The 23777-nt window shown below is 38.3% G+C and overlaps 1 protein-coding gene and 1 long non-coding RNA gene across 7 annotated transcripts in view; one reads left to right on the top strand and one right to left on the bottom strand.

The window, feature by feature from the left end:
* BNC2 (basonuclin 2) overlaps nucleotides 1–23777 on the bottom strand; it is a 426491-nt gene that overhangs the window by 287744 nt on the left and 114970 nt on the right. For 3 of the 6 annotated variants that reach the window (XM_037132056.2, XM_037132055.2, XM_037132058.2), the window contains one exon: nucleotides 1028–1228. The exons of the other annotated variants lie outside the window; for them this stretch is intronic. In XM_037132056.2, the coding sequence (XP_036987951.2) occupies nucleotides 1028–1228 (201 nt within the window). The remainder of the gene's footprint in view (nucleotides 1–1027; nucleotides 1229–23777) is intronic. 6 annotated transcript variants of the gene reach the window in all.
* On the top strand, nucleotides 184–15841 carry LOC119039347 (uncharacterized). The gene is made up of 3 exons (XR_005080588.2): nucleotides 184–369; nucleotides 841–1051; nucleotides 14185–15841. It is a non-coding gene; the product is annotated as an uncharacterized LOC119039347 (long non-coding RNA).

Below are 23777 nucleotides of genomic sequence, written 5' to 3' on the forward strand. Positions count from 1 at the left end.
CTTTGTGTGAGTTTGGTGCAGGCTTTTGAAAATCAAGACGTGTCTAGGAGGGAGGCACCAGGGAACTTCCCTCCCTCGCTTGAGCACAGTCCAAGAGGAAAGTTTCTGGGTTGTTTCCCTTTGCTTCCTCTCACCCTCGCTCCCCCTCGGAGCCGCAGAGCCAGCAATTGTGCAAGAGGAGCCCAGCGCGCAGGGCGCGTATCACCAAGCGCATGGTACAAGCCGCCGGCTCCGGTGATTAATTATCAGCAGCCGCTGGCCTCGCACATCACCTCGGCTTTCTCGGCAGAGCCAGCACACCCAGCACACCCAGCTGGTGGCCTGGACAGAGGAGCGGCTCTGGGGAGGACGCCGAGGCTGCTCCGGAGCGTGAGTGCGCCGGCGGGCGGGCGGGCGGGCGAGCGTGCGGAGCCAGAGCCAGCGGGGAGCGCAGGGGCAAGTGTGGAGGCAGGCGGACAGGCGGGTGGAGGAGCTGGGGCCGGCCGACACAGCCCTCTACGCCCGCCACTTCCTCCCGCGACTCTGGGCGCTGGCAGCGATTCCTGCACAGCCTCCGGTCCTCAGGTCGGAGTCCGCTGCTTCCAGCCCCAGGAAGTCAGTTGGGCTGTGCGGAGGGGCCCCTACATTTTATCACTGGTTGGAGAACCTCCTCTGAGATAGACACTCTGAGGAAGTGATTAATATAGATGGAAAGATACAGTTGTTGGGTCGTGGCTTTAAAAAAATTTTAACAGAAAATAAATAATAGTCTTTTCATGACCTAGGTTGTACTGTGAAAACTTTGCAACAAATGCCTGTGCTTTCTTTTACTTCAGTATCCTTTCCCCTTTTTCTTTTAAGGAGCCCTTAGGGAAACCATGAAGTAACCCTGCACATTCCAGTAACACAGTTATGACAAAACAGAGCCCAACTATGAAGTGATCAAAAATTTTTAAATGTTAAGAAAGAAAAACAGCACAAACAAAAGTGCACATAACAATTCCAGATTTCTTTAAAAAAAGAAAAGAAAAGAAAGAAAGAAACTTACCTGTTGGGACATTCTGAATAAAAGGTTAGTATCAGCGTTTTGCCATGTCCCCATGAACCCTGGTTCAGCCGCAGTCGTTCTGGTTCCGAACTGCATGGAGTTGTCAGTACAGGAGTCTCTTAAAGTCAAGTCTCTTGCCCTCTTTGGCTCTCTGTCTCTCTGTGTCTCTCTTTCTCTCACATCCACTTCTGCCTCTTCTGACTGAAAAGTGAAGGTGGATTTTTTGAGCCTCTTGGCAGCCAGTAGCAGGAGTGTAGTGTAGTTAAGAAGCTGGCTGAACTGTGCATTTCATTTGGGAAGGGGGAGATTTGGGGGTGGGAGGGGGTCAGAGCTGCTTTCGCACCTTCTGCACAGATACCCCTATCATTTATGCATAGATTGTGACTCCCCGAGCTTGCCTTTGCTCAGTTTAACAGCTGCCTGTCAGGTGTGCAGGCAGCACTGGAGACCCAACCATCAGCTTCAAACTCTCAGCCACTGCATGTCATTGGATAGCAGAGCTCAGAGTCAACTGCACTGTTCCACTGTCAGGCACCAAATGACACCCTGCACTAACCTCTCTCCAGACACACACATAGATACACACTTCTGCACTCTCCAAGCAGCACCATGATCACAGAAGGATGGTACATATGGTGAGGAGAAGCTAGGGCCCTTCTCAGAGAATTTTTCCCAACAATACTTTTAGGTATAACACGCAGTATCTGACATCAGCCTTTACTTTTAACATTTGTAAATTGCTATGCTTAAAACATAGCAATTTTTTGAGCTATACTGGAAAAAATCGTCAGATTTAAGAGAATGTAAAGTTGGCTCAGTTGTTGTCTAAATGTTAACTCCTAAAAGCCATATAGTGTGTGCTTGGCTCTTTATACCCACATATATATAGATCCCAGAGAAAATAATACACATAGGGACATAACTTCACATCCTAAGAAGTAAATAAATAAACCTAGCAGTTTTTAACATAGAAGATACACAGTAAACATTTACAAAGTACATACATGTATACTACTTAATATGCAGTTCTTCAGGTCTTTCATTAATTACTAAATTGGATGTTAAGTAGTAAGAAACTGAAAGGCAAAGGAAAAAAGTATACCTTTTCTTAAAGCTCAAAAGTGGAGAAAAGTCCTTTGTTAAAGTTCCTGAATGAAGCATTTACAATATCCTTTCAAATCATAAAAAAGAAAAAGATGAAGAAAAAAAGCCTGTCCCATTTCAGGCAAAAAGTAATGAATATAAAAACTCCATTTTCCACTCAAGATCTCTAAGGAAAATTCTATGATGTTTTCCTGCAGGATAAAATATAACCTTGATAGCATGTCGCATTTTTAATTAAACCAGTTTTTAAAAGAAAACACCTATTTATTACACAGTGTTTATCTACCTTATTTATGGAAAAGCAAAACTGAACAAAATGCACTGTACATAAACAGTAACTTCAAAATGGAAAGCTAAATTCATGTCGTCTCATAAAAGTAGTCAGCAGGAAAAAGCCATCCTTCCTAAACTTAAAATGTAAGGAACATTAATCTTCAGCCACCTACAAATATCGAGGACAAATGTACCACTCTCCTTGCTCCTTCTTAACTGAAGAATAACAATAAACCTTACTCTCTGAAACAACAAAAGAAACAGAAAAGAGCTTCAATGGCAGCTCTGTGTCATTAGTGGACAATGAGAAAAGATGAGAAAACGTACACTATGTTGACACAAATGTGCCTTCCCCTCTAGAACCGACATCTCCTGAAAGCTTTTCTGTTAAACTTCCCTCCAGTTCACCACCATTAAGCACAAAAAAGTCTCAAAAGCAGCAAATTCAATATCTGAGAAGAAGCAAACAGGAACCCAAAGAATTGTTGCCTTAAAATATATTAAGTCCACCTGTGGTCAATAAAAATATTCTTGAAGGGGGAGGGCAGGAAAAGACCCTATGAGTCAATTGTCAACAGTGACTGTACCTTTACAGCTAGCTATTACCCACTTAAACTCCCTCTAAAATTTGCTAGCCTCTTGATTTCTGAAGTGGCACTCAGTGCCTCAGTCAAGCTGCCTGCTCAGCTCCTGACCTTCCCACTAATGGCTGTTATTTGTGGGAGGCTTAAGGACACTGTCAATAGCATGCTTCCTCCTCGCTCCTCTCAGGCTGTTGTATCGCTTTGCCTGCGTGTTCTCTCTCGCCTGCCTCTTGCGCTCCCTAGTTCCCCCCTCCTTTCCTCCTCTCTCCTTCACACCCTCTTCCTCTTCTGCCAGCCCCCACCTCTTCTTTCTCTCAGTCCAGCAGTCCTCTTCTTTCCCTGGTATCCAACCCTCCCCAACATCCATCCATCCCTCCCTCTCTCTCTCTCTCTCTCTCTCTCTCTCTCTCTCTCTCTCTCTCTCACACACACACACACACACACACACACACAACACAAAAATCAACTGGCATGCAGCAGCAAGCACCTGCAGTAATAGACTCTTTTATTAAAACTGTTATTCTGCAAGACTTGAAATTCCCCGTGGACCGGGCCATGTCAAAGCCGATATAATTAACTAGAGGCTCAGCAACGGATCAATTACCAGACAAGCAAGTGATAGTGAAATCAATGAAAGATCATCAGCCACATTATCAGTGTTGCAACTCATTAGGGCAAAACTGAGAAATGTGCTCAAAGCGAGCCCAAGCAAGGTGGCATTACAAAACAAAGGGCTAATTTGGAGACCCTGCTGTGAACAATCTGTAACAGAATTAGCCTTTTTTCCCCCTAAACTGCACAGCTCCGTAACTAAATGTGACAGACAGAGAAGCAGTTTATTAAGACACCAACCCCAAGTTTATTTAGTTCATAAACTCTCTCCTAGAAAATCAATACAGTCTGTACAGGGTTATTAGGCTGACTAGCTAATACATCCAAATCTAGTCTGCTTGGCCAGCAGTCTTCTGACAAAATGCTACCGAGTACAGGCAAACTGAACTATTGCAGATATCAGTGTCTGAGGTTGTTCCAGATGAAACAGGTCTGCAATGTAACTAGTGCCTTCAAATTACTACAGCCAAGGCAAAAGCCTCAAAATCACCAGGATATCTTTCTAAGATCCAAAATATTTTTTCACAACAAATATGTATCATTGTATACTGCACCTTCTAAATGGATTTGATTAAAGAAAATTTTAGCTAGTTTGTATGACTTGTTTACAAAGACAACAAGGTGTATTACACTAAGAGACAACAAAATATAACTACAAGGCACAAAAATGATTTTTTTTTAGTTTGTACACTGGCTGTGTAGTCTGAAGATTATGAAACAACTATCTGGAATCATTCGTATTAAAGTTACTTAAAACCGGGGTGGGGGGTTCCACTGCTTTTTTGCTGCTCTGATTTTATGTATTTCAGTTAAAGAATCACAAATATTAAAGGCTATGGGCAAACTTCTCCACATTAACTGATAGTGAGAGATGTACCATGGAAATTAAGAAGTACACCAACTAGGTCTAAATGGTGCCCAAGTTATTATAGACAATATGGGAATGTGAATACCTCCACCTCATCATAACACATAGCAGAAATACACTTCCACAAAGTAAGAAACTCACATGCAGTTTACAATGTTAAGACAGACTGGAGAACTGAAGGAAAAAAACATTTTGAAAGTGATTTCTGATGTTTATGATGTTTAGAATTTAAAATGTATTTTCATGAGATTTCAATAAAATCAAATTTATAGACTGCTGTAAGTAAACATTTTCCCCTAACTTTTGAGCTGGTACCTTACTAAGCATTTCATGGTTTATGTTGAGTAATCTGGAAAAAATTAGACATATATAATCTAAACCTATACTATAGATTCTGATGTTCTGGGTAGTAATTAAAAGTTTTAATTACAGAGAAATTTTATCTTTTTAAATCTTTTTGCATATAACTACATACTGTGCATGTACCTCAATGAGATCCAATTAGTTGCAAAGAATTTGCATTTCAGTTAGTGTGGGATAACAAGACTACAGGGAGGCACAATGCAGTTCCACCAGCAGAGAAAGTGAGTATGTTCTTTCTTGTTAGCTCTGTAAGCAATAATTCCCGCAACTAACTGTTTAAAATGTTACTGATCTTTTCATTATTTGGGTATTGAGATGGGTTTAGGTTTTCTCCTGCATTAAAAAAAAGGAAAGAAAAAGTCAGATGTTGGTTCAGCTATCAGCTCCAACGAATACCTACCTGAAGAAACAAATGAGCAAAGGATTTTGATTTTGCGTGTGTTTGTAGTTTTACTTTTGTTTAGGGAAGAGGAGATACTCCATACTTTTTCTTCTCTTCTTAATACTTATTATTAAGTTCTCTGAAAGTACATTGCTTTTTAAAAATATATCCCACAACTGTGGACAGAGAAACCTCATTGAGACAGTTGTATGTAAATGTGAGGTTTGGTAATAAAGGCATGTATTCAATACACTGAGAAAGTACTCAAGAATTTTCACATTTTCTAGCTATGTTTGTAACCATGTAAATCGTAAGCAAATTTAAATAAATGTATAAATTACATAATGCAGTTTAACAAGCATCTCTAGGACTTTGCTAGCTCACAGAACAATGCCTGTAATTCCCAGGGTTCAGTTCAGCAGCTGTTAACAAATTCTGTAATCTGTAATGACAGTAAACTGGCCTTTGCTCTCCGTTTATTCACTATTCATTTTCAAAGCCTGGTTAAGTACAGAGCTGGGTTAAAGATCAGTGGTTTTTCATGTGACACATGCTGGTATTCATCTAATGGCTTGTCAAGACAAAACTGTCCCTGTTCTTGCCAAAATAATAAAAATGATGCTCCACATCGCATGACAATCAGCAAGCACTTCCTAATGGCAAAACAAGTCCAGTTTCTGTAATTCACTTATTTTATAGAAAATTTTTAAATAATTTGCTCTCCAATCCTATATGTGGAATTAAATTGTCAGTCTCAAAGGAGATTTTAAAAAATGTTTTAGCCACTCAGAACTCTGAAGCAACATGTGAACTAGTTTATGGTCAAATTAGAGTTTACTGTTATAAAATAACATGGAAGCTATAATTTTGTATGGCATTAAGGTATATAACTTAATACATGCAAATTATGCAGAAGCAGAAGGCTAGGCCCAGTCACAGAGGTGGGAGGAACAAATTGAGAAAATGTCATTTTTCTTGAGAACGAAGTATGGGACTTGCTTTGCAACATCTGTTGGGATGTGTGAAATATTAACAGATGTCTTAAGTGAAAAAAAGGAAAAAGAATTAATAAAGGAAACCACCTCTGAACAGATAATCTGCCCAAATTTCCAGCAACTTTTTTCCCTTGTGAAATCTGCCATTCCTACTTTATTGTACAAAGTGTGTTCTCTACATGAAGTTAAAGGGGAACATTTTTGACTCACTATAAAGAACAGAATAAAGAAAAAGTAAAACTAACAATTTGAACTGAGCTTTTCCCTTGTTAATAAATATATCATAACCTAAGCTATCTGTTTTCCCTTGAGTCACATATGTAATTTGATGGGAGGACAGTGAAAAGTTCACCCCCCAAAAAACACTCAGAAAAGATGAAATATAACTCGACTGTGCCTTCATGGTTTGGGGGGAAGGAAGGAAGGAAGATTACAAAGCAGCTCTTAAGATAGAGTTCTGATATGAACACATCTCCACACATTAAGGTTCTCATCTTCACAATTAGGATTCACCTATAATTTATACCTAAATCTTTGTGCTCTCCACTGGCTCCTAATTTCCTTCTGTTACCACCCTTGTAAGGTATGAAGCACCCCCCTCCCAACAGTCAAGGGTCCCATAGCAGTGAAGTCTGATAATCATGAAGAAAACTTTGGGATTAGACTAGCTGGATCCCTGTATTTAAATTTGAAGAAAACTGGAAAATTTTTCTTAGTTAACAATTCCCATTAATGTTTCAATTTATTAGATGCCTTGGGCTCACCTCAATGTAGCCAACTCTAATCCAGATTGAAAAAATGATACATGCATACCAACCACTGAATCTATCTAACCTGGTGCTTGCTTGTATGTGAATGAAGTGAACTATGCACCCCTGTATTCTTCTATAAATCTTCCTCTCAGGAGACATCTATTCTATTGCTCATTCTCCAAAAACTCAATGAAATTAACAGTTCATGGATTAACTAATTCAAAATGCAGTTAAGAATCTCAATTTACTCAAATGAAGCAGGGGAAAGTCGTATTGTCCTCTCTGACTGCCAGTCTTAATCACTGGTCCCTCTCTCCTCTATGAGTGGCTATGTTAAAACTGTACATGTTACTTCACATTTACAACTACACCTTATTCAGATGACCCTGGAAGCCTGGGCTGGGGCATTTCTACATACAGAAATGTCAAGCAAAATAGCCTGAAAATTTTAGGGAACAAGATCAAGGTCCAAGTTGTCAACAAGACATGCACACCTTTGGTTTTGCATTAGTTTGTTTTTGACAAAGCAAAATGCTCCGGTGTTTACTCACAAAGATACCACATTAGAACACATGACAAAAATAAATAACTGCAAATTAATCACCTACACTGAAGGAGAAGGCTTATGTACTGAAATATCATTTGTGACCTCAAACTAAGGGAGGAAAACAGGTCTCCTAAAATAAGGTATGAATAGGATACCAGCTTAAATCACTTTAAACAGTGGCACAAACATCGCTATAAGCAAGCACTACCTAAAACTTCATCTTTCTATGGCAAAAGGGAAAAACGGCCTGTTTGACACCTCTCTGTACCAACAGGGACAGTCAATGTGATAGAGTATCTGCTGACAGCCTAATCAGGTGCTCAGTTTCAGAGAAACACGTCAAGAATCTCCAAATGCAATAATCCCTTGATACACTATGAAAAATAAAAAGTAAAAGACTTGGGTAGGGTGTGGTAGCTGAAGCAGTTTACAGAATGTTAGAGAAATGACAAATCCATATAGTAAAGATATTTGCAGATGCAAAAGCATCTGAGGTCCACATGAATCTGGAATCTCCAAAAGATCAAACATTTCACCTATGCTGTTCTGGTTTAAAAACAAGAGCCCTGGCTGGTGTAGCTCAGTGGATTGAGCACAGGCTATAAGCCAAAGGGTCGCTGGTTCAATTCCCAGGCAGGGCACATGCCTGGGTTGTGGGCCAGTTCCCTAGTACAGGGCGCATGAGAGGCAACAATACACTGACAATTCTCTCCCTCTCATTCTCCTTCTCTTCCCCTCTCTCATAAAAATGAATAAATAAAATCTAAAAAAAAAACCCCAGAAAAGTGACTTTATTCATCTTCTCTCAGGTACAAAACAGTGAAATGGCTTCTTCTACCATAACATAAAGTCAGTATTTTATGAGAAAATCTAGAGGAAAAGAACCAGTGGTGTGTTCCCTTAAATGAACATGAAAAACATGCTGGGGAGCATAAATGGAGAATTACTTCTGTATGACCAAGAAAAGCAGCAAGGATTATAAACGTAGTATTAATTTCTTTACTTCCTTCTAAAGTCTGCAGAATGAGAAATCATAATAATACTTTAAATTACTGCTGGGAAGAAAGATTGAGATTCAGACACCCAGGAAATCCAACGCTGCTTTGAGAACTATCACAAAAATCCCTGTACTGATGGTACCCCCTTATATAAAATTCACAAACCTAAAATATATAAAGAGTGCAATAATACCAGTATACTTGGTTTTAAAGTCTTCAGGAAACTACAGATACTATTTTATATACATATATTTTTAATGAAATAATGTTTAAATAAAGCAAATTTGAATGGGCTTGAAGAGTGTTTTCAAAATTAAGAATCCCAGAACATGCCAGAAGCTCTTTAACAGCAAGTTAAAAATGTAAAGAATTAACAGGTGGCTTAGGTCTGAAGAGTAATGATCTTCAGTGGCAGATAGTTGCTGCAAGAGGCACAAGGAAAGCTTATGTGGTCCGGGTGATATTCTGTATCTTCATGTACTTGGTGGTTCTGGAGATGATGGCTTTGTAAAAATTCATCAAGCTGCATATGTATATGATTTGTGCACTTTTCTGTACGCATGCTATACTTCAGTTCTAAAAGTTTGCTACTGCTACTGTTAATGGTAACACTACTAAACAGTGATAATAACTTAGAACTATGTTTAAGAAAGAAAAGTGAAGGAAAAGAAAAAAACGAAAGGTGGGAGAGAAGGGACAGAAAAGGGCAGATACTTTATTAACATCAAAAATCATTCAAGTAACTGTCATTAAATGTACTGATCACTGGCAGCAATTTTTTCAACGCTATGAAGTATTATGAATCATGTAAATATCTGAGTTTCACAGAATCGGGATGAATGGGAAAGATAGTAAGCAGGTGGGAGAAAATACATAATTAGGTGAGTGATACCTTAACTAGGCAGTGCAGTGTATCCAAGAGACTTAAATGGAAATGAACACCATATCTCAGTTTGAAAAGTACCAACCCTACAATTTAAGATCCCGAAACGTGCTCACAACTCCGGCTCATTGAGCCTGCCCTCTGATTTATAATTATGACTATTTGGGGGGTGGGTAATTTGGAGTAGGCATTGAGTGTGCCTAGAGAAAGAATGGGGAGGAAAGTACTCTCCAGACAGTCCTACATAGAGGCACTAAGTTCAAGACATATTTTTTAAAGCAATTGTAAATAAAACATACTATGACCACCCAAACCCTTTTTAAAAGTTAAATCTCGAAGGCTGAAAGCAGTCAACCATATAACAAACAAAGCCTAGACAGAATAGAAGTAACAAAGTAAATAATTTGGGAACTGAATAATTTGCTAATTGATAAGGCATACACTTTTGTCCTGACTAGCTCAGTTTCTAGCTCCCTTTTCTTCTACTTCTTATACAGAGAGAGATTTTAAATTAAACATGTTTTAGCCATTGTTAGGGATTACTAACCAAAGCCCTACTAGCCAGGTATAAGAGGGTGTGGAGAATGGGAAGGTTAGACACAGGCCCTGCTTACAAGTTTACAACTTAGTACAGGAGATAAGCCACGTACAAAAACAACTTTAATAAAACAATGTGAAAAGAGAAGCAGCCCTGACTGGTGTAGCTCAGCAGATTGAGCGCAGGCTGCAAACCAAAGGGTCGCCAGTTTGAAACCCAGTCAGGGCACGTGCCTGGGTCGTGGGCCAGGTCCCCAACACAGGGCACTCGAGAGGCAACCACACACTGTTATTTCTCTCCCACTCTTTGTCCTTCTCTTCCCCTCTGTGTAAACATGAATAAAATCTTTTAAAAAAGAAGAAGAAAAGCAGTAGCAGAACCCTGTAGGACTGAGAATCCTTCCAATCAGTGTTCTAAGAGAAAGTTTTGTACTGGAACTGAAGAACTGATAAAACTGCTAGAGAACTGATCCAATTTGACGAGAACATAAGGTAGGATCAGTGTTGAGCAATGATGAATGAAAGGGATGGACAGGCCAATAGGAACCATAATCGGAATAGCCCTATAGTCCACAATAAAGAGTTGCTATTAGGTTGGCAAAAAGTCCGTATGTTTTTTTCTGTAAAGTAAAAGACATTTTTTTCATTTTCACCAATAACTTTATTGATTTGCATATTTTGAGTATGTCAGCTATCTCTGATGTGGTGTAACACTGATTGTTCTCAATTTCAAAAATGTCTCAATTTGATCACTATCAACTTTGGAGCATTCAGCATCAGCCAGCAAGAAATCTTCAGCACGAAACTTTGCAAACTACCTTTGACTCATATGATCAGTCAACAGCACCTCGTCCATACACTGCATAAATCTTTTTTACATTTCAGTTGTGTTTTTACCTTTCTTGAAAGAATAAAGCATAATATGCCAAAAATGTTGCATGTTTTCTTTCATCTTCCATATTAAAATGGCTACATAAAAATTCACCAATTTTGACAGTTTTGATTGTTTTAAATGACAGCTAAAGACAACTAAGTGCTACTAGAGCCATCTTATGGAAAAAAAGCAAATGAACTTTTTGGCCAACCCAGTATTTATCCTATTATCTACCAACAACCAAAAGTGCTGAAAGCTTCTCAACAGCAGCCTGAGATGATCATTACTGTACTCTAAGATTTATCTGGCAACAGAAAGACTGAAGTGTCAAAAGACAGAAGCAAAGACATCAATTAGGAAGCCATTATAATAATCTGAGTAAAATGGCTACAAACAATAAGCCTGGGAAAAAGAACAAAATACAAAGTGGAGATAAAATTCAGGGGACTGGAATGATGAAATAAGAATGATGGATAAAATACTGTAACAAAGAGTCAACATGAGTCAACAATGACACCTAAACTGTGATATTCTGAGCATGGTGGAATGATAGCACTGTCTACAGAAATGGGAATGAGCTAGTGTGTAGATCTATATAGTGAGCTCAGTTTGGGAAAATAGCAGATCATGTCAGTGACTAGGCAAATAAAAATGTTAAGAAAACAGACTGACACTGGAGTTATCAGATCTGGGACCCACCTACAGAGAAATGACACAGCAGTAAAAGAAGGTGGCCAAGGGCAGCGTCTAGGGAAATACCCACAGGTACTGGGGGAGAAGACAGAAAGAGCAGTATTAACAGGAGCATCACGAGGATCCAATGTTCTGAACAACAGGAGAAGTCAGAGTTTACAGAGCTAGGGTGGTCAGGGTTTTAAATGTCCCAAAAATACAATGCTATATTTAGAGTAGAGTAAAACCATGTACAGTAGTAAGTAGTAGTAAATAGTAAAAGTGAGACAAAGTGCATGAGAATGATAATTACTCAAATCAGAATAGTGCTTGAATGAGGGTAAGGTATTGGACGATGGGGATAGCAGTGGCTGCAGTGTGATTGGAATGGTGACCTAGGGCTTTAGATATACTTGTGCACTATCAGTCCTTAAGCTTGGGCAAATGGGTGTTCATTATACCACGCCTTACAGATATTTCTGGCTGCAATATTTTGTAATTATATTTGTGCCCTAAGAGAAATATCTTAGTGGTCTGATAGGTATGGAAGTTACAGAATCCAGATTCTCAAGGAGTTAGATAAGCAAATTAGAAAAACAAGGAAACAGAAAAGATATAACCGCCTTTGGAGAAATTTTGCAAAGCAAACAAGTAAAGTAGGAGAATGGTGGTCTGAAAGTCAGCAGGGCCTGGGAAAAGGTGTGTTAGTGTGTTGGTGGTTTGCTTCTCACTAGGGTGGGGGATGTGAGGAGTCGATCTCCTATCCATAGGCAAAGGAGATGAAGTCAGCAAAGAAAACAATATTGAAAATCTAAGCCAGAGGGAAAATGATTTAAAAGGGTGCTAGGAGAGAATGTGATCAAGAGCACAAATAAAAAGGATACCACAGAAGGAAAAAGATAAATATTTTTTCTCAGAAGCCAGAGGTAAGAGATGTGCATATTGAGAGTGCTCACGTCAGAAAGCCAGTTTACTGCCCATTTCTCCCACTAAACTGCACACTTACTGAAAGGAACAGTTTTATCCATTTTGGTAATCCAGGGTCTAATTGAGTAGTATTTAATACATAGTAAATGCTCAACAAATGACAGCTGCACAAAAGAAATGATCATCTCAGAAAAGATGAGGTCACTTGCTAAGAGAAACAATGGCAGGAGGAAATAAAGTACTGAAGAGCAGAAAGGGCCTGGTCCAATTGGAAAGCATTAAATAAAACTCTGAATAATAGGAAATGAGTAGGACATGGCAAACAGCAAAAGAACTCAACCTTGGTTCCCCCTAAAGTGTGAGAAATTACAAGCAAGAAGACTGGGTTTAAGAAAGTGCAACTCAGCTTGACTGGCAACTCAGTTGGTTAGAGCGTCGTCCTGATACACCAAGGTTATGAGATCAATCCCCAGTCAGGGAACATACAAGAATCAACCAATGGATTCATAAATAAGTGGAACTACGAATCGATGTCTCTCTCTCTCTCCTCAATAAAAATTAAATACATAAAGTGAAAGTTAAAAAAGAGGAAGTGCAGTTCAGATTCCTCACTTTGGGAAGCAGAATACTTAGAACAGCAAAAAGTCCCTAATGCAAAATTGAAAAAAACCTTGCTGCTCCAAAACATATACCTTAATGGGGCATATGTAAATCATTCTCTTTATAAGGCATTCCTACAGCATATAATTCTTATAAACAAACTAAAACACTGAGGATTGATTTTTGGATGAAATTATTTAATCTTTAGATGTCCCCCAATTCTAGGTGCTTACTATGTAGTGTTTTTTAAATGTCTATAAATGCAATTGGGGTAATGAAGTCCCCCAAAGCAAACAAAATCAGGAAACTTTATGCTCTGTCACATATGTAATCTGAATGAAGGAGTGGGAGATAGGGAAGAACGTCACTTCATTAACAAACATGAGAGCGAGCTGAGGAGAGCTAAGCCCTGCTCCTTACATCCTGATTGGTGTCTCCAGAACTGCAATTGTGGTCCAAAGTCACACCAACTCTCTGTACCATTAGTGAGGGGTGCATTAGCAGAACTGGGCACTCTCAGTCCAGAATCCCTCTGGAGAACAGGGAAATGATGAGTTCCATCACCTGGCCAACATCAGCAACCACCAAACAGTCACCTCAGGGACTTGGACAAAGACATTCATCCGCTGCGCTGGCAGCCACTACAGGCTGTCTTGCTAACCAAGTCCCTTCTGTGAGGACCACTGTCTAAGTGACCTGTCATAGAGCCTTATAAAGCAGCATTAATACCGTAGGCCAAAATGAGATTGATCTTTGAGCTTCGTGGTCTCCTGTTGTCAACGGTGCATTATAAAACCAATACTAAATACTTTATAAACAGGTCTCCCTACAGTGTATTAGGAAAACAGTGCATATTTCATGCCCCATAGTTAGGTAGCCACATATCCATCAGACTAATAAATTATTTATTAGGTGCTCAGAAGTGCAATAAGAGTCAATAAACTAACTTCTGGATACTTATAAGCTACTATTTCACTGGAAACTGTACTTGAATGAGAACACTAGAGCAGTAACTGATGGGGGATGGAAATATCTCAGCTCCTCAAGTGAACTGTTAGAAGAAAGCACAGCCCTTACATCTGAGAAGGAACAAAAATTTCTGCGTCCTAAAAAAAGAGTCTTGGTTACTGAATTTATAAAGAAAGTGCCACCCAATCACATGCTCATTTTTTTCTCTCATACATAGATTTCTCTGGTCCTACTAACCCTGGATGTCTCCTGAGGGAAATAAAAATCGGTGGAAACATTTTGAATACACCCTGAATCAGGCCAGATGACAGACACAAGTAATGGTTTGTACCTGACACCTCCAAAGAAAGTCTACAATGGCTTGAGTGTACACTTTCTGCTACATGCACAGCATGGAACTGAGTATTTATGAATCTAGGGTTTAGAGTAGCATTTTTTCCCTATTTTCAGTTAAGGCTCCCTGCACTCTAGACACCCTATGATGCTGATGCCCAGACCAACATCATCAATCAACTTTTTCCTGGTTCCACCCCTCTAAAGGGAAAAAAAATACTTTCTGTTCAAGAATGTATTCCAGCCCTTCGAGAAGGAATTTCTTCAGCTGGGAGTTATTTCCCAAACTATCAGAGGCGTGGACCTTTGTGTAGTATTGTGGGTGCCATGGTTTCACATGTTGGCCACATTAATACTGGAGAGCAAGCATCTGTAACCCACAGCTGAGTGTGCTCCGGCCCCAAAGCACCCGCAAGGCCAATGCCAATGCAAACCACTCTTCCCATCCCACATCTGAACCACACTGGCTTTCTCCAGGAGCCAGGGGCTGAGATACAATTCTGAAAATGACGGTTTTGGGTTCTCTCCATTCACATGACGGGTATAGGGTATTGAGAAGAACACTGTCAAAGGGACTGGATCTTTTTTCTCTCCCATTCCACACCAAGTGAATAAACCATAAAGAGGTTGTCTGATGGTGTTCCAAAATACCCCAGGGGAAAAACCTAAACAGATAAATATATATCTTGTTGCACTATTTTTGTTTTTCTTTCTAGAGTCTTATAGTTTTAGCACCTTCGGCTAGACTCATTAAGGTTGAAAAATATAGAAGTATGAAAAAGTGGAAATAAAGGAGAAACATGGGAGGCCCTGATTTTGCATCACTTTCTCAGAGAGATCTCCACAAATCCTAGAAATAATGAAAGAGTTGATGAAAAAATGTAGGACAAGACTAGTTTCTTGTATTACTTTTGCTACAACCACCACTGTAGCTAAGATGATTATTCATATTAATGAGTTTGGTGTATGTAGACAAACTATAAAAGATGCAGTCTCTGACCTCAAGTACTTATCTCTGTCTTAGGGGATTTACTCCTCCTGCTAGATTTACTTTTATTCTCCATACCCTTGCCTAGAGGAAATGATCATCACTCAGGACTTGGAGCCTTTCCATGGGTGGAGTTTAAATATGGCAACAAGAAGAGAAGGAACCTTTGCCCTTGAACACAGACAATGTTGGCACCACAACTCGGGATGTCTAGTTTGTGACAAAAAGAAATATAAACTCCTTGTGAAATATTTACACTGGCCTTACTGAGCTTTATCAGAAAAACCTTATAAAGTAGGAACGAAGATAGTATTCCAGTGTTTTATCACATCCAGTACACATATAAACCATATCATTGGACACAAATGAGCTAATATTAGACAACAATTTCAACTTTCTCTTTACATTCAGTTACTTATGTTTTGTGTGTGTGCTTATAGCAACCTATGGAGTCAGTTTTGCCCAGTGGTTAAGTGCCAAAGTTCTGCAGTCGATTACGCGGGTTTGAATACCTGGGGAAACTTTTACTAATCATATGAGCTCAGCAAGTTACTTAGCCTCTCCAAGTGTTAAAATTCCTTAACTATAGAAAAAGAAATAACACTAATTCACAACATTGTTGTGAAGATCAAGTATTTTGATTAGTGCAGAAAATTTAGCTGAGTGTCTAGCACAGAAGCCCTCACTAAATATTAGTTGCTACATATGTAAATGTGAATAAAAAGACATTGCAAACTACAAGGCCACAGGCCAAGTTTGGCCCTCAGGTCAAATTTGTTTTGCTCAGTTCATAAATGAGTATGTATGAGTGTGCATGTGTGTTTAATTCATGGCCAACATATAAAAAAATCAAGAAATTTTAAATTAAAGTATGGATTTCTAGCTGCTGGGGTGGACTGTCAGATAAATAAAGATATGGCAACAGAAATCTGTGTTCCTTCATGAAAACAATCTGCTGCAAATGAACAGAAGCTACGGTTCTCAGCATGCACTCACTCTCCGATGGAAAGCCTCTCCTACTCCCTTGTATCAGACCTCACTTGTTTCCTTCAATTCTGTTACCTGCCTGGCCACTAAATCCATTTGAGTTTGCAGCCCTTGCCTGTAAGTCACTGCTCATTCACATGGCATGCATAAACATGGAGAATTCATTCACACATAAATGAAAAGTATTCATTTAATTTAAAAATAAAATTTAAATAAAATGTGAAGTACCAAAAATGTTTTCTATTTATGTCAACCTCTGACAAAAATAACAGTGAAATGCATTATGTTCCCTTTTGCATGTTCCTAATCCCTATATGGGGTGGGACAAAGGTAGGTTTACAGTTGTTTATATAGAAAATAGTAAAATAATTAATAAATAATAATACAATAAACTCTGTGTAAACCTACTTTTACCACACCCCGTATTGTTGCCAACAGATACATAAACAGTGAGTAAACCCATCACCTGTCACCATATCGGGGACTCTGCTACAATTACAGACATGGGCTTTGTGACAAATTTTTCATTAATGGTGGTTCTCAAACATACTTGTTTTTAACCCATGGAGACCTTTTAAAAAAGAAATTCATACTGAACAAACAAGACAAGAAACACAAGGCCTGGGCCCTGGGTCTCCATAGCTTGAGACACTAATGAAGCATCATTAATACTGTACCAAAAAGGTTAAGAAAACTGATATACTTGTATTGTTTTACTACACAAATAGGGAGAATAGGAAACTAGGGCAGAGTCAAACAATGAGCTTGTGGCAGAGGCTGGACCGTTTTTTGAGACCTGGGTATCCTAAACTGCTTTTACATCACAGAAGTCCAGAGGGTTGAAAATCCAGCAGTGTATGAGGGCCACTCCACCAACCTGTGAGGACAGACTATTAAACCTTCAGGAATTTACAAACCAGTTGACATTGTTAACTAGAAATTAGCCATGGTGGGAATATTTAGACCACGGTAATCAGCAAATGCCACAAGTTAGAGCTCCCCTACCCCACTGAACCAGTTGTTAAACATTTAAAAGCACATCAATACTTCATATTCTGACATTTGACTAAGTTCAGCATTTTTGCATGGTACATATGGTCACGTGTGGGTCTTCTTCCTAGAGATTTAAAGTTTTGGTGAAGAATGTGAAGAAAACCAAACCAGACACTTAAAAGTAACAGAACAAAATCAATCAGTGCATAAGTATGGAGTGCTTAGCATATACAAGGGCATTGTGATATGTTTCATAAAAGATATGGTAGGATCTGAGCATCCAGAGCTCTTAGGAAATTAATCACTCTGGAGAGGCAAAGGAGTATCACTTTATGTTTACTGTGCACCTGTTGTATGTCAGGTACTGGGGAAAACAGAAAATATTTTTTCATTTGTTCTTCACAGGTCCTATGAGATAGGAATTACTATTCTCATTTTACCGATAAAGAAATTGAAGCTAAGAGAGTTAAGTCACTTGGCCAGGGTCTTATATTAAGTGTCAAAGTGGAGATTTTTAAGACCAAGTTGTTCTGATTTCAAAATATGTGCTCCTCCCAGTGTCTGGCACTACTTCTCCAGGTTTCTACCATTTCAGACAAGAATTCTGCTTAAAGTCATTGCATATTCACCCTGTGTTTTAAACAGTAAATCTCTCTCTTGATAATTAAAAATTTTCATTTTGAACACCAAATTAATATGTAGTAGTAACAATGTTAAGACTTCTAAGGGCTTGGGTGGGAAGTGGGGGAAGAGAGGTTTCCGACTGCTCCTGGAGGGAAACAGAGTCTCTGGGGATCAGCTAGTTTTAAATTTAAAGAATCAACCATTTTATGTTCTTATAGTTAGTTGTAATCACTTCTATTTCTTATGTCTGACTTGTTCCCACTTCTAGAATTTGCTGCTTTATCTTACTATGAGCCTTTTCTAAGAAACTTTAAACAGTTAAGAATAAAATAAAACTGTAAGTACTGATAAGAAACATTTCCAAATCATGCATGAGAATGAGGCAAGATGCAGAACAGTAAGCACATGCTAGTAAGTGTAGTGTGTGACCATTTGTGTCCCCCAGAAAAAAAACTGGGAAGGGGGTTAACAAGTGTGTGTGTGTATATATATGTATTTCTAATACTAGCATTAGGCTAGTTCTAAAAATAACTTTTAGGATCTAGTAAACAGAAATTATTTCTGAGGAGGGATGGGAAATCTGTTTTTTCTGTATGAGGGAGACCCCCCAAATGGAATTTATTTATAAAAATTGTGTATTTATTCTGACATGTTTAAACTTCAGTCACCTTCAAAGCACTCTCCATTTGATGCAATACCCCTATCGAGACCTTTTTTCCACTTCTCAAAACAGTTTTGAACACTTTAATTTTGATGCCTTTTAGTGCTTCTGCTGTTTTCTGTTTCGCCTCTTTCACATCAGCAAAATGTTTCCCTTTGAGGACTTTTTCATCAGGGGAAACAAAAAACAAGTCACTTGGAAGATCAGGTAAATAGGAAGGGTGGGGCATGGGGGTCATGCTGTTTTTGGTCAAAAACTGCTGAACACTCAGTGTGGTATGGTCAGGTGTGCTCATAAATCACCCATCATGAGATGGACAAATACGCTGAGTCTTCAAAAAAGTAACTGGAGTCAAATGCAGCCTCTCACAACACTGCCTGTTGGTACACTGATATGGATTCCTAGAACACTCAACTATCAGGCAAAGCCTGTATTACAAGGCACCTGTCCTCCAGAAGAGAATTCCAGTTTTCTTGGGAGTCCCCCATTGTATAGGCTTCTTTACTCTTTTCTCACTTTTTATAATAGTTACGCATTACCAATTAAAACAAAAAAGTTTTAGAGTTTTCAGGTTCTCAGCAAAATATAAAGAACAACTGTCTTAGAAGTTTAATATCTAAGCTTGGATGCTTTGTTGCACCTCTTCAGATGCTCAAAAGCACTATGTTTCCTGGTGCTCAATTGTGCTCATATTTGTACAGTGTTGATATTTAAAGATAAATCCCTCTACTTTCACCAGACTTACAATGTAGTTGAAGAGATTATACATAAACGCCCTTGTTAAATAAAAGATATAAATAACGTCTCTCTTTTACTAAAGTAGAAGTGCAACATATCACTACTTGTGGTATTAACTATAATGCTTCCAAGAGCATAAGTAATTTGGTCAAAAGAAAGATATGGGCTGAGATTCTTGGGGTAAGGATAATATAAAAAGACAATAGAGAACATGCCAAATGGGTAGATGGCATGAATAAAAATAAAAATAAGGGTATCTTCCTTTGGTAGATGCAGGATTCTATTAAAAAGTGCGACTAGAGCCCTGGATGGTTTGTCTCAATGGATTGAGTGCTGGCCTTCAAACCAACGGGTCAGTTCCCAGTCTAGGGCACATGCCTGGGTTGCAGGGCAGGTCCCCAGTAGGGGGCATTGGAGAGGCAACCGCACATTGATGTTTTTCTCCCTTTCCCCTTCCTTCCCCTCTCTAAAAATAAATAAAATCTTTAAGAAATGAGATTTAAAAAGAATATAACAAACTGTAGAGGGCTTGAAATGTAGGCTTTAAGTTTCTGAACAGAAAAGTTAAATAATGAAAGTTGTGTTTTGTCTCAGAAACAGTGTGTCAGATATATCAGAAAAGTGAGAGATCTGAGGCAGAAGTATTCAATTAGGGGATCTGTGTTGTATTTAAACACTCCCATAGAATGTAAGCTCCAACAGCAAAGAAGTACGTTGATTTTGCCTGTACCACAAGCATCCAAACACCTGACGTGACAGTCGACACTAACAGGAAGTGGACAGCCCATCACAGAACATGAGAACCTAAACTAGGCGATAGTAAGAAACAAACAATTTAGAGTTGTTATGTCCTGTTTTTTAAAGAATCTAAAAGAACTGATGCTTAAATAAATTTTAGCTTTCAGGGAGAAAATAAAAACAAAGATAATTTGATTATTTCCAGTTAGGGAAAAATGATAGAGAAGGGCTGTCTTGAACTAACAATGAACTGTATGCATTAGATATAATTTGATATTTTACACATATAAGCTATCAATACATAAATAGCAGTTAAAATATTTCTACCTAAAATGAATAGCCTCCTAGCTTAGAACTTGCTTAGAGCTTAGTATCTTTCAACTGGACTCTAATAATCTCTCTAAAACTGCTGCTAACCATACTTCATGATTTTGTTAATGAACAGTTGAGTTCCCACCCATCAATGTTGAAAGTAAATTCATGTCTGTTCCACCTCTATATTCTTACCATGCTTGGCAGGCTGCCTCATATTCAATAGTGTTTAAGAAAATTGGTTGAATGGATGAACACATGATGAACAAATGAACGATTACAAGTAACTTCAGGAGTTTCTATGCTAGGGGCAGAAATTCAGGTCACGATTCCATTGACACTATGGCAGCTGTCGCTAACTGAGCACGGAACGTATTTCCCCCTGCTGACCCCTTTCAGCTCCTCAAAGCATTCACTACCAGTCAGTCAAAATTCACCCACAGGATGAAACATATTCCAATTTGGTGTCATTTATGAAGATCTTCAGGTAAGCCCCAAAGAAAAAAAAAAACTTAAAACACTACCAAGTTCAAAACTAAATCCAGAACTGTGAATTTACTTATAAAATAGTCTTTCCTTCTGTATTTAAACGTGGCAGAGATACCTCATCTATTGTGAGCACTGGAGTATTGAATAAAAAAAAAGTAAAACAAAGAGACCAGCCTTTCTCCAAGATCTCATCAGCATATAAGCACTAAATGCCTTCAAGGAAAACTTGGCACCACATCTAAGTGATCAGCAATGAAATCTCTCAAGAGACTCGATCTTTTGGTTGCCAGAGGGAAGGAGGTTTGGGAGACTGGGTAAAAAAGTTTAAGGGATTGAGAAGTACAGATTGCTAGTTACAAAACAGTCATGGGGATGTCTAAAGTACAGCACAGGAAATTTAATCCATAATATAGTAATAACTATGCATAGTGCCAGGTGGGTACAGGAAATATCAGGAGGACTACACTGAAAAGTATATGATTGTCTAACCACTACGCTATACACCTTAAACTAATAAAAATAGTATTAAATGTAAAGTGTAATTGGAAAATAAAATTACAAAAAAAGGAAGGTCCATCTCTAGACCCTTTCAAGAAATCTCTTCATCTCTCAGTTTCCCTTTCACTGGGGACTTACTTTTCTCAAAATAAAATTTCAAATACTATGGAGTCATTTGTCAAGACTGCACACATGTAAATAATCATATAAAAAGTTTTAACAATTTTTCTACAAATATTAAAAATCAAGGTGAATTCCCAAACATACTATCTGTGTACATATTTTTAGTACACTTATTTTTATTTTTTCTTTCTAATGAGATGAAAAGATCCCCTTTTTAAAAACAAAATCCTCCCCTGAGGATATGTTTATTGATTTTTAGAGAGAGAAAAACACTGATGTGAGAAAGAAACATCGATTGGTTGCCTCCCATTTGCACTCTAACTGGGGATTGAATCTGCAACCTTTCGGTCTACAGGATGACACTCCAACAAACTGAGTCACCTAGTCAGGACCAGATCCAGTTTTTAATGTACTATAACTTGAATTCCAATGTGAACAAAATGAACTGCTGTATGATATTTCTAAGAACTTTTTAAAATTCTATCTTTTAAGAAATAAGAAAGACGTCAGGTGACAACTGTTCACCTTGTCATGTGTTATGGCAAAAACAAAAATAAAAACCCTTAAATGGGGAGGAACTGCATTTCAGATGACAAACTCTTTTGACTGTTTTTTGTTACATTCTGTTTAACTAGTGCCTAAACATGATATGTAAATACAAACTACAACAAAAAGTCAGAGGCTAGAATATTTTCAAATGCTTGCACTTCCATCTTAGATAGTGCCTAGTCTACTGCTTTAAATACAATTAAGTATCACCTGAAACTTCTGCTTCAAGGCACATTAAGACTGTGTCCTCACAATATTAAAACAACTGATCAATGAAGTCAATGTGTTTGAAGGCAGTAGTAAGTCAAATGAAATGTTTCATGCCGCTGTAGACAAAATAACCAGCTGACTGAAGCTGTGAATTAGTAGTTTTATCTCAGAACTACAATTCTCATGCAATCTTAGAGAACAAGTCATTTTTACAAATTACTCAGCAATCATGCATTTCAAAGACAGCTTCTCAAATTGCCAGGTTTAAAAAAATACAAGTTATAAAGCAATCTATGCACTTTCCTTCTTTTCTAGACTCTGCTTTTCTAAATGGATACATACCATCAAGTAAACATACAAAATCTCAACAATCTTTTTTCTTTTTTCTTTTTTTTTTTTTTCAAAAAAGGGAAAGTATAGGAAAATACATATAATAACTTGCCGTATTTGTACCATAACAAAGAAACTGCAGAAGGAGCACGAGCTGGCAAGTCCGCCAAAGCTAAATGTATTCCACATGGTTAGTGGCCAGTGAGCTCTGCAAGAGGAGGAAAAAATCTGACACTCAGGGCTTCAAAATGAACGTAACCTTCTAGGTTCATTCTCCGTTATGATTCTGGATGCACATTTTAATAGTGATTAAAACATATGGAACTGCACAGAGCATAATGTCAGGATGTTTCCATGTCCCTCAATATCATTTGAACATCCCAGGTCAAAAATAACATGACACTAATGGTTTGGAAGCAAAGTGGATGGCCTGAAACTATATTTTATTTTAACAGATCTTGCAGACTCCTCTTTCCGTAGTTGTGGGACAGACACAGCAGAGTTTGAACATTAACAAAGGTTGTTAAGGTAAAGCTTAATCCCAAATGTGTTAGCATAAAACTACCCACTTCAAAAAGATTTTAAAGTACATTTTATTAAATCCTGAAATGCATGTCCTGGTAAATTTCTGTATAAATTTGATTTACAAATTCCACTGAAAATGTGCCACAGCTGGCAGAATAAATTACTATAATAAATCATTATTAAATAACTGTAAATCTTCATAATGACATAATGCCTAACTGAAAAAAGTATGCAGAAGTGAACACGCAGTAGAAGAAAAGCACTCTTCGCACAGGAAGGCAAATTACAAAACTTCCCATGCCAACACTACAGTGTGATTCAGTGACCAAACAGGAAAATAAAATTCACATAAATAGTATTTAAATCTGCATTGGAGTTGTGTTCACTACTGCATTAAAATGAATTGTATGGCAGGAGGTAATGGACTCAAGTTTTTGACATTAACATTTGCACTGCCAGAGGGTAATAAGCCTCACACATACAGCTGCATCCAATATCTTGCTAGACAACACAAACACATCCCAGGTATCAATAAGCGAGCTCAGTTTGCCCCTTCTATGAAGTTCTATAAATATACCTTTAAAAATAACCTTTCCCACTACCACTCTCTATTCCTTATAGAACTCCACCCTACATCAAAATAAACTTTAAAAAATATATATAGTTATATTTTCTGATGTGGAACAGAGGGAGAGTTATAGTAATCCATTAC

This window comes from Artibeus jamaicensis, unplaced genomic scaffold, assembly GCF_021234435.1.
Source record: "Artibeus jamaicensis isolate MK-2021 breed Jamaican fruit bat unplaced genomic scaffold, CSHL_Jam_final scaffold_1964, whole genome shotgun sequence".
Classification (NCBI taxonomy): Eukaryota; Metazoa; Chordata; class Mammalia; order Chiroptera; family Phyllostomidae; genus Artibeus; species Artibeus jamaicensis.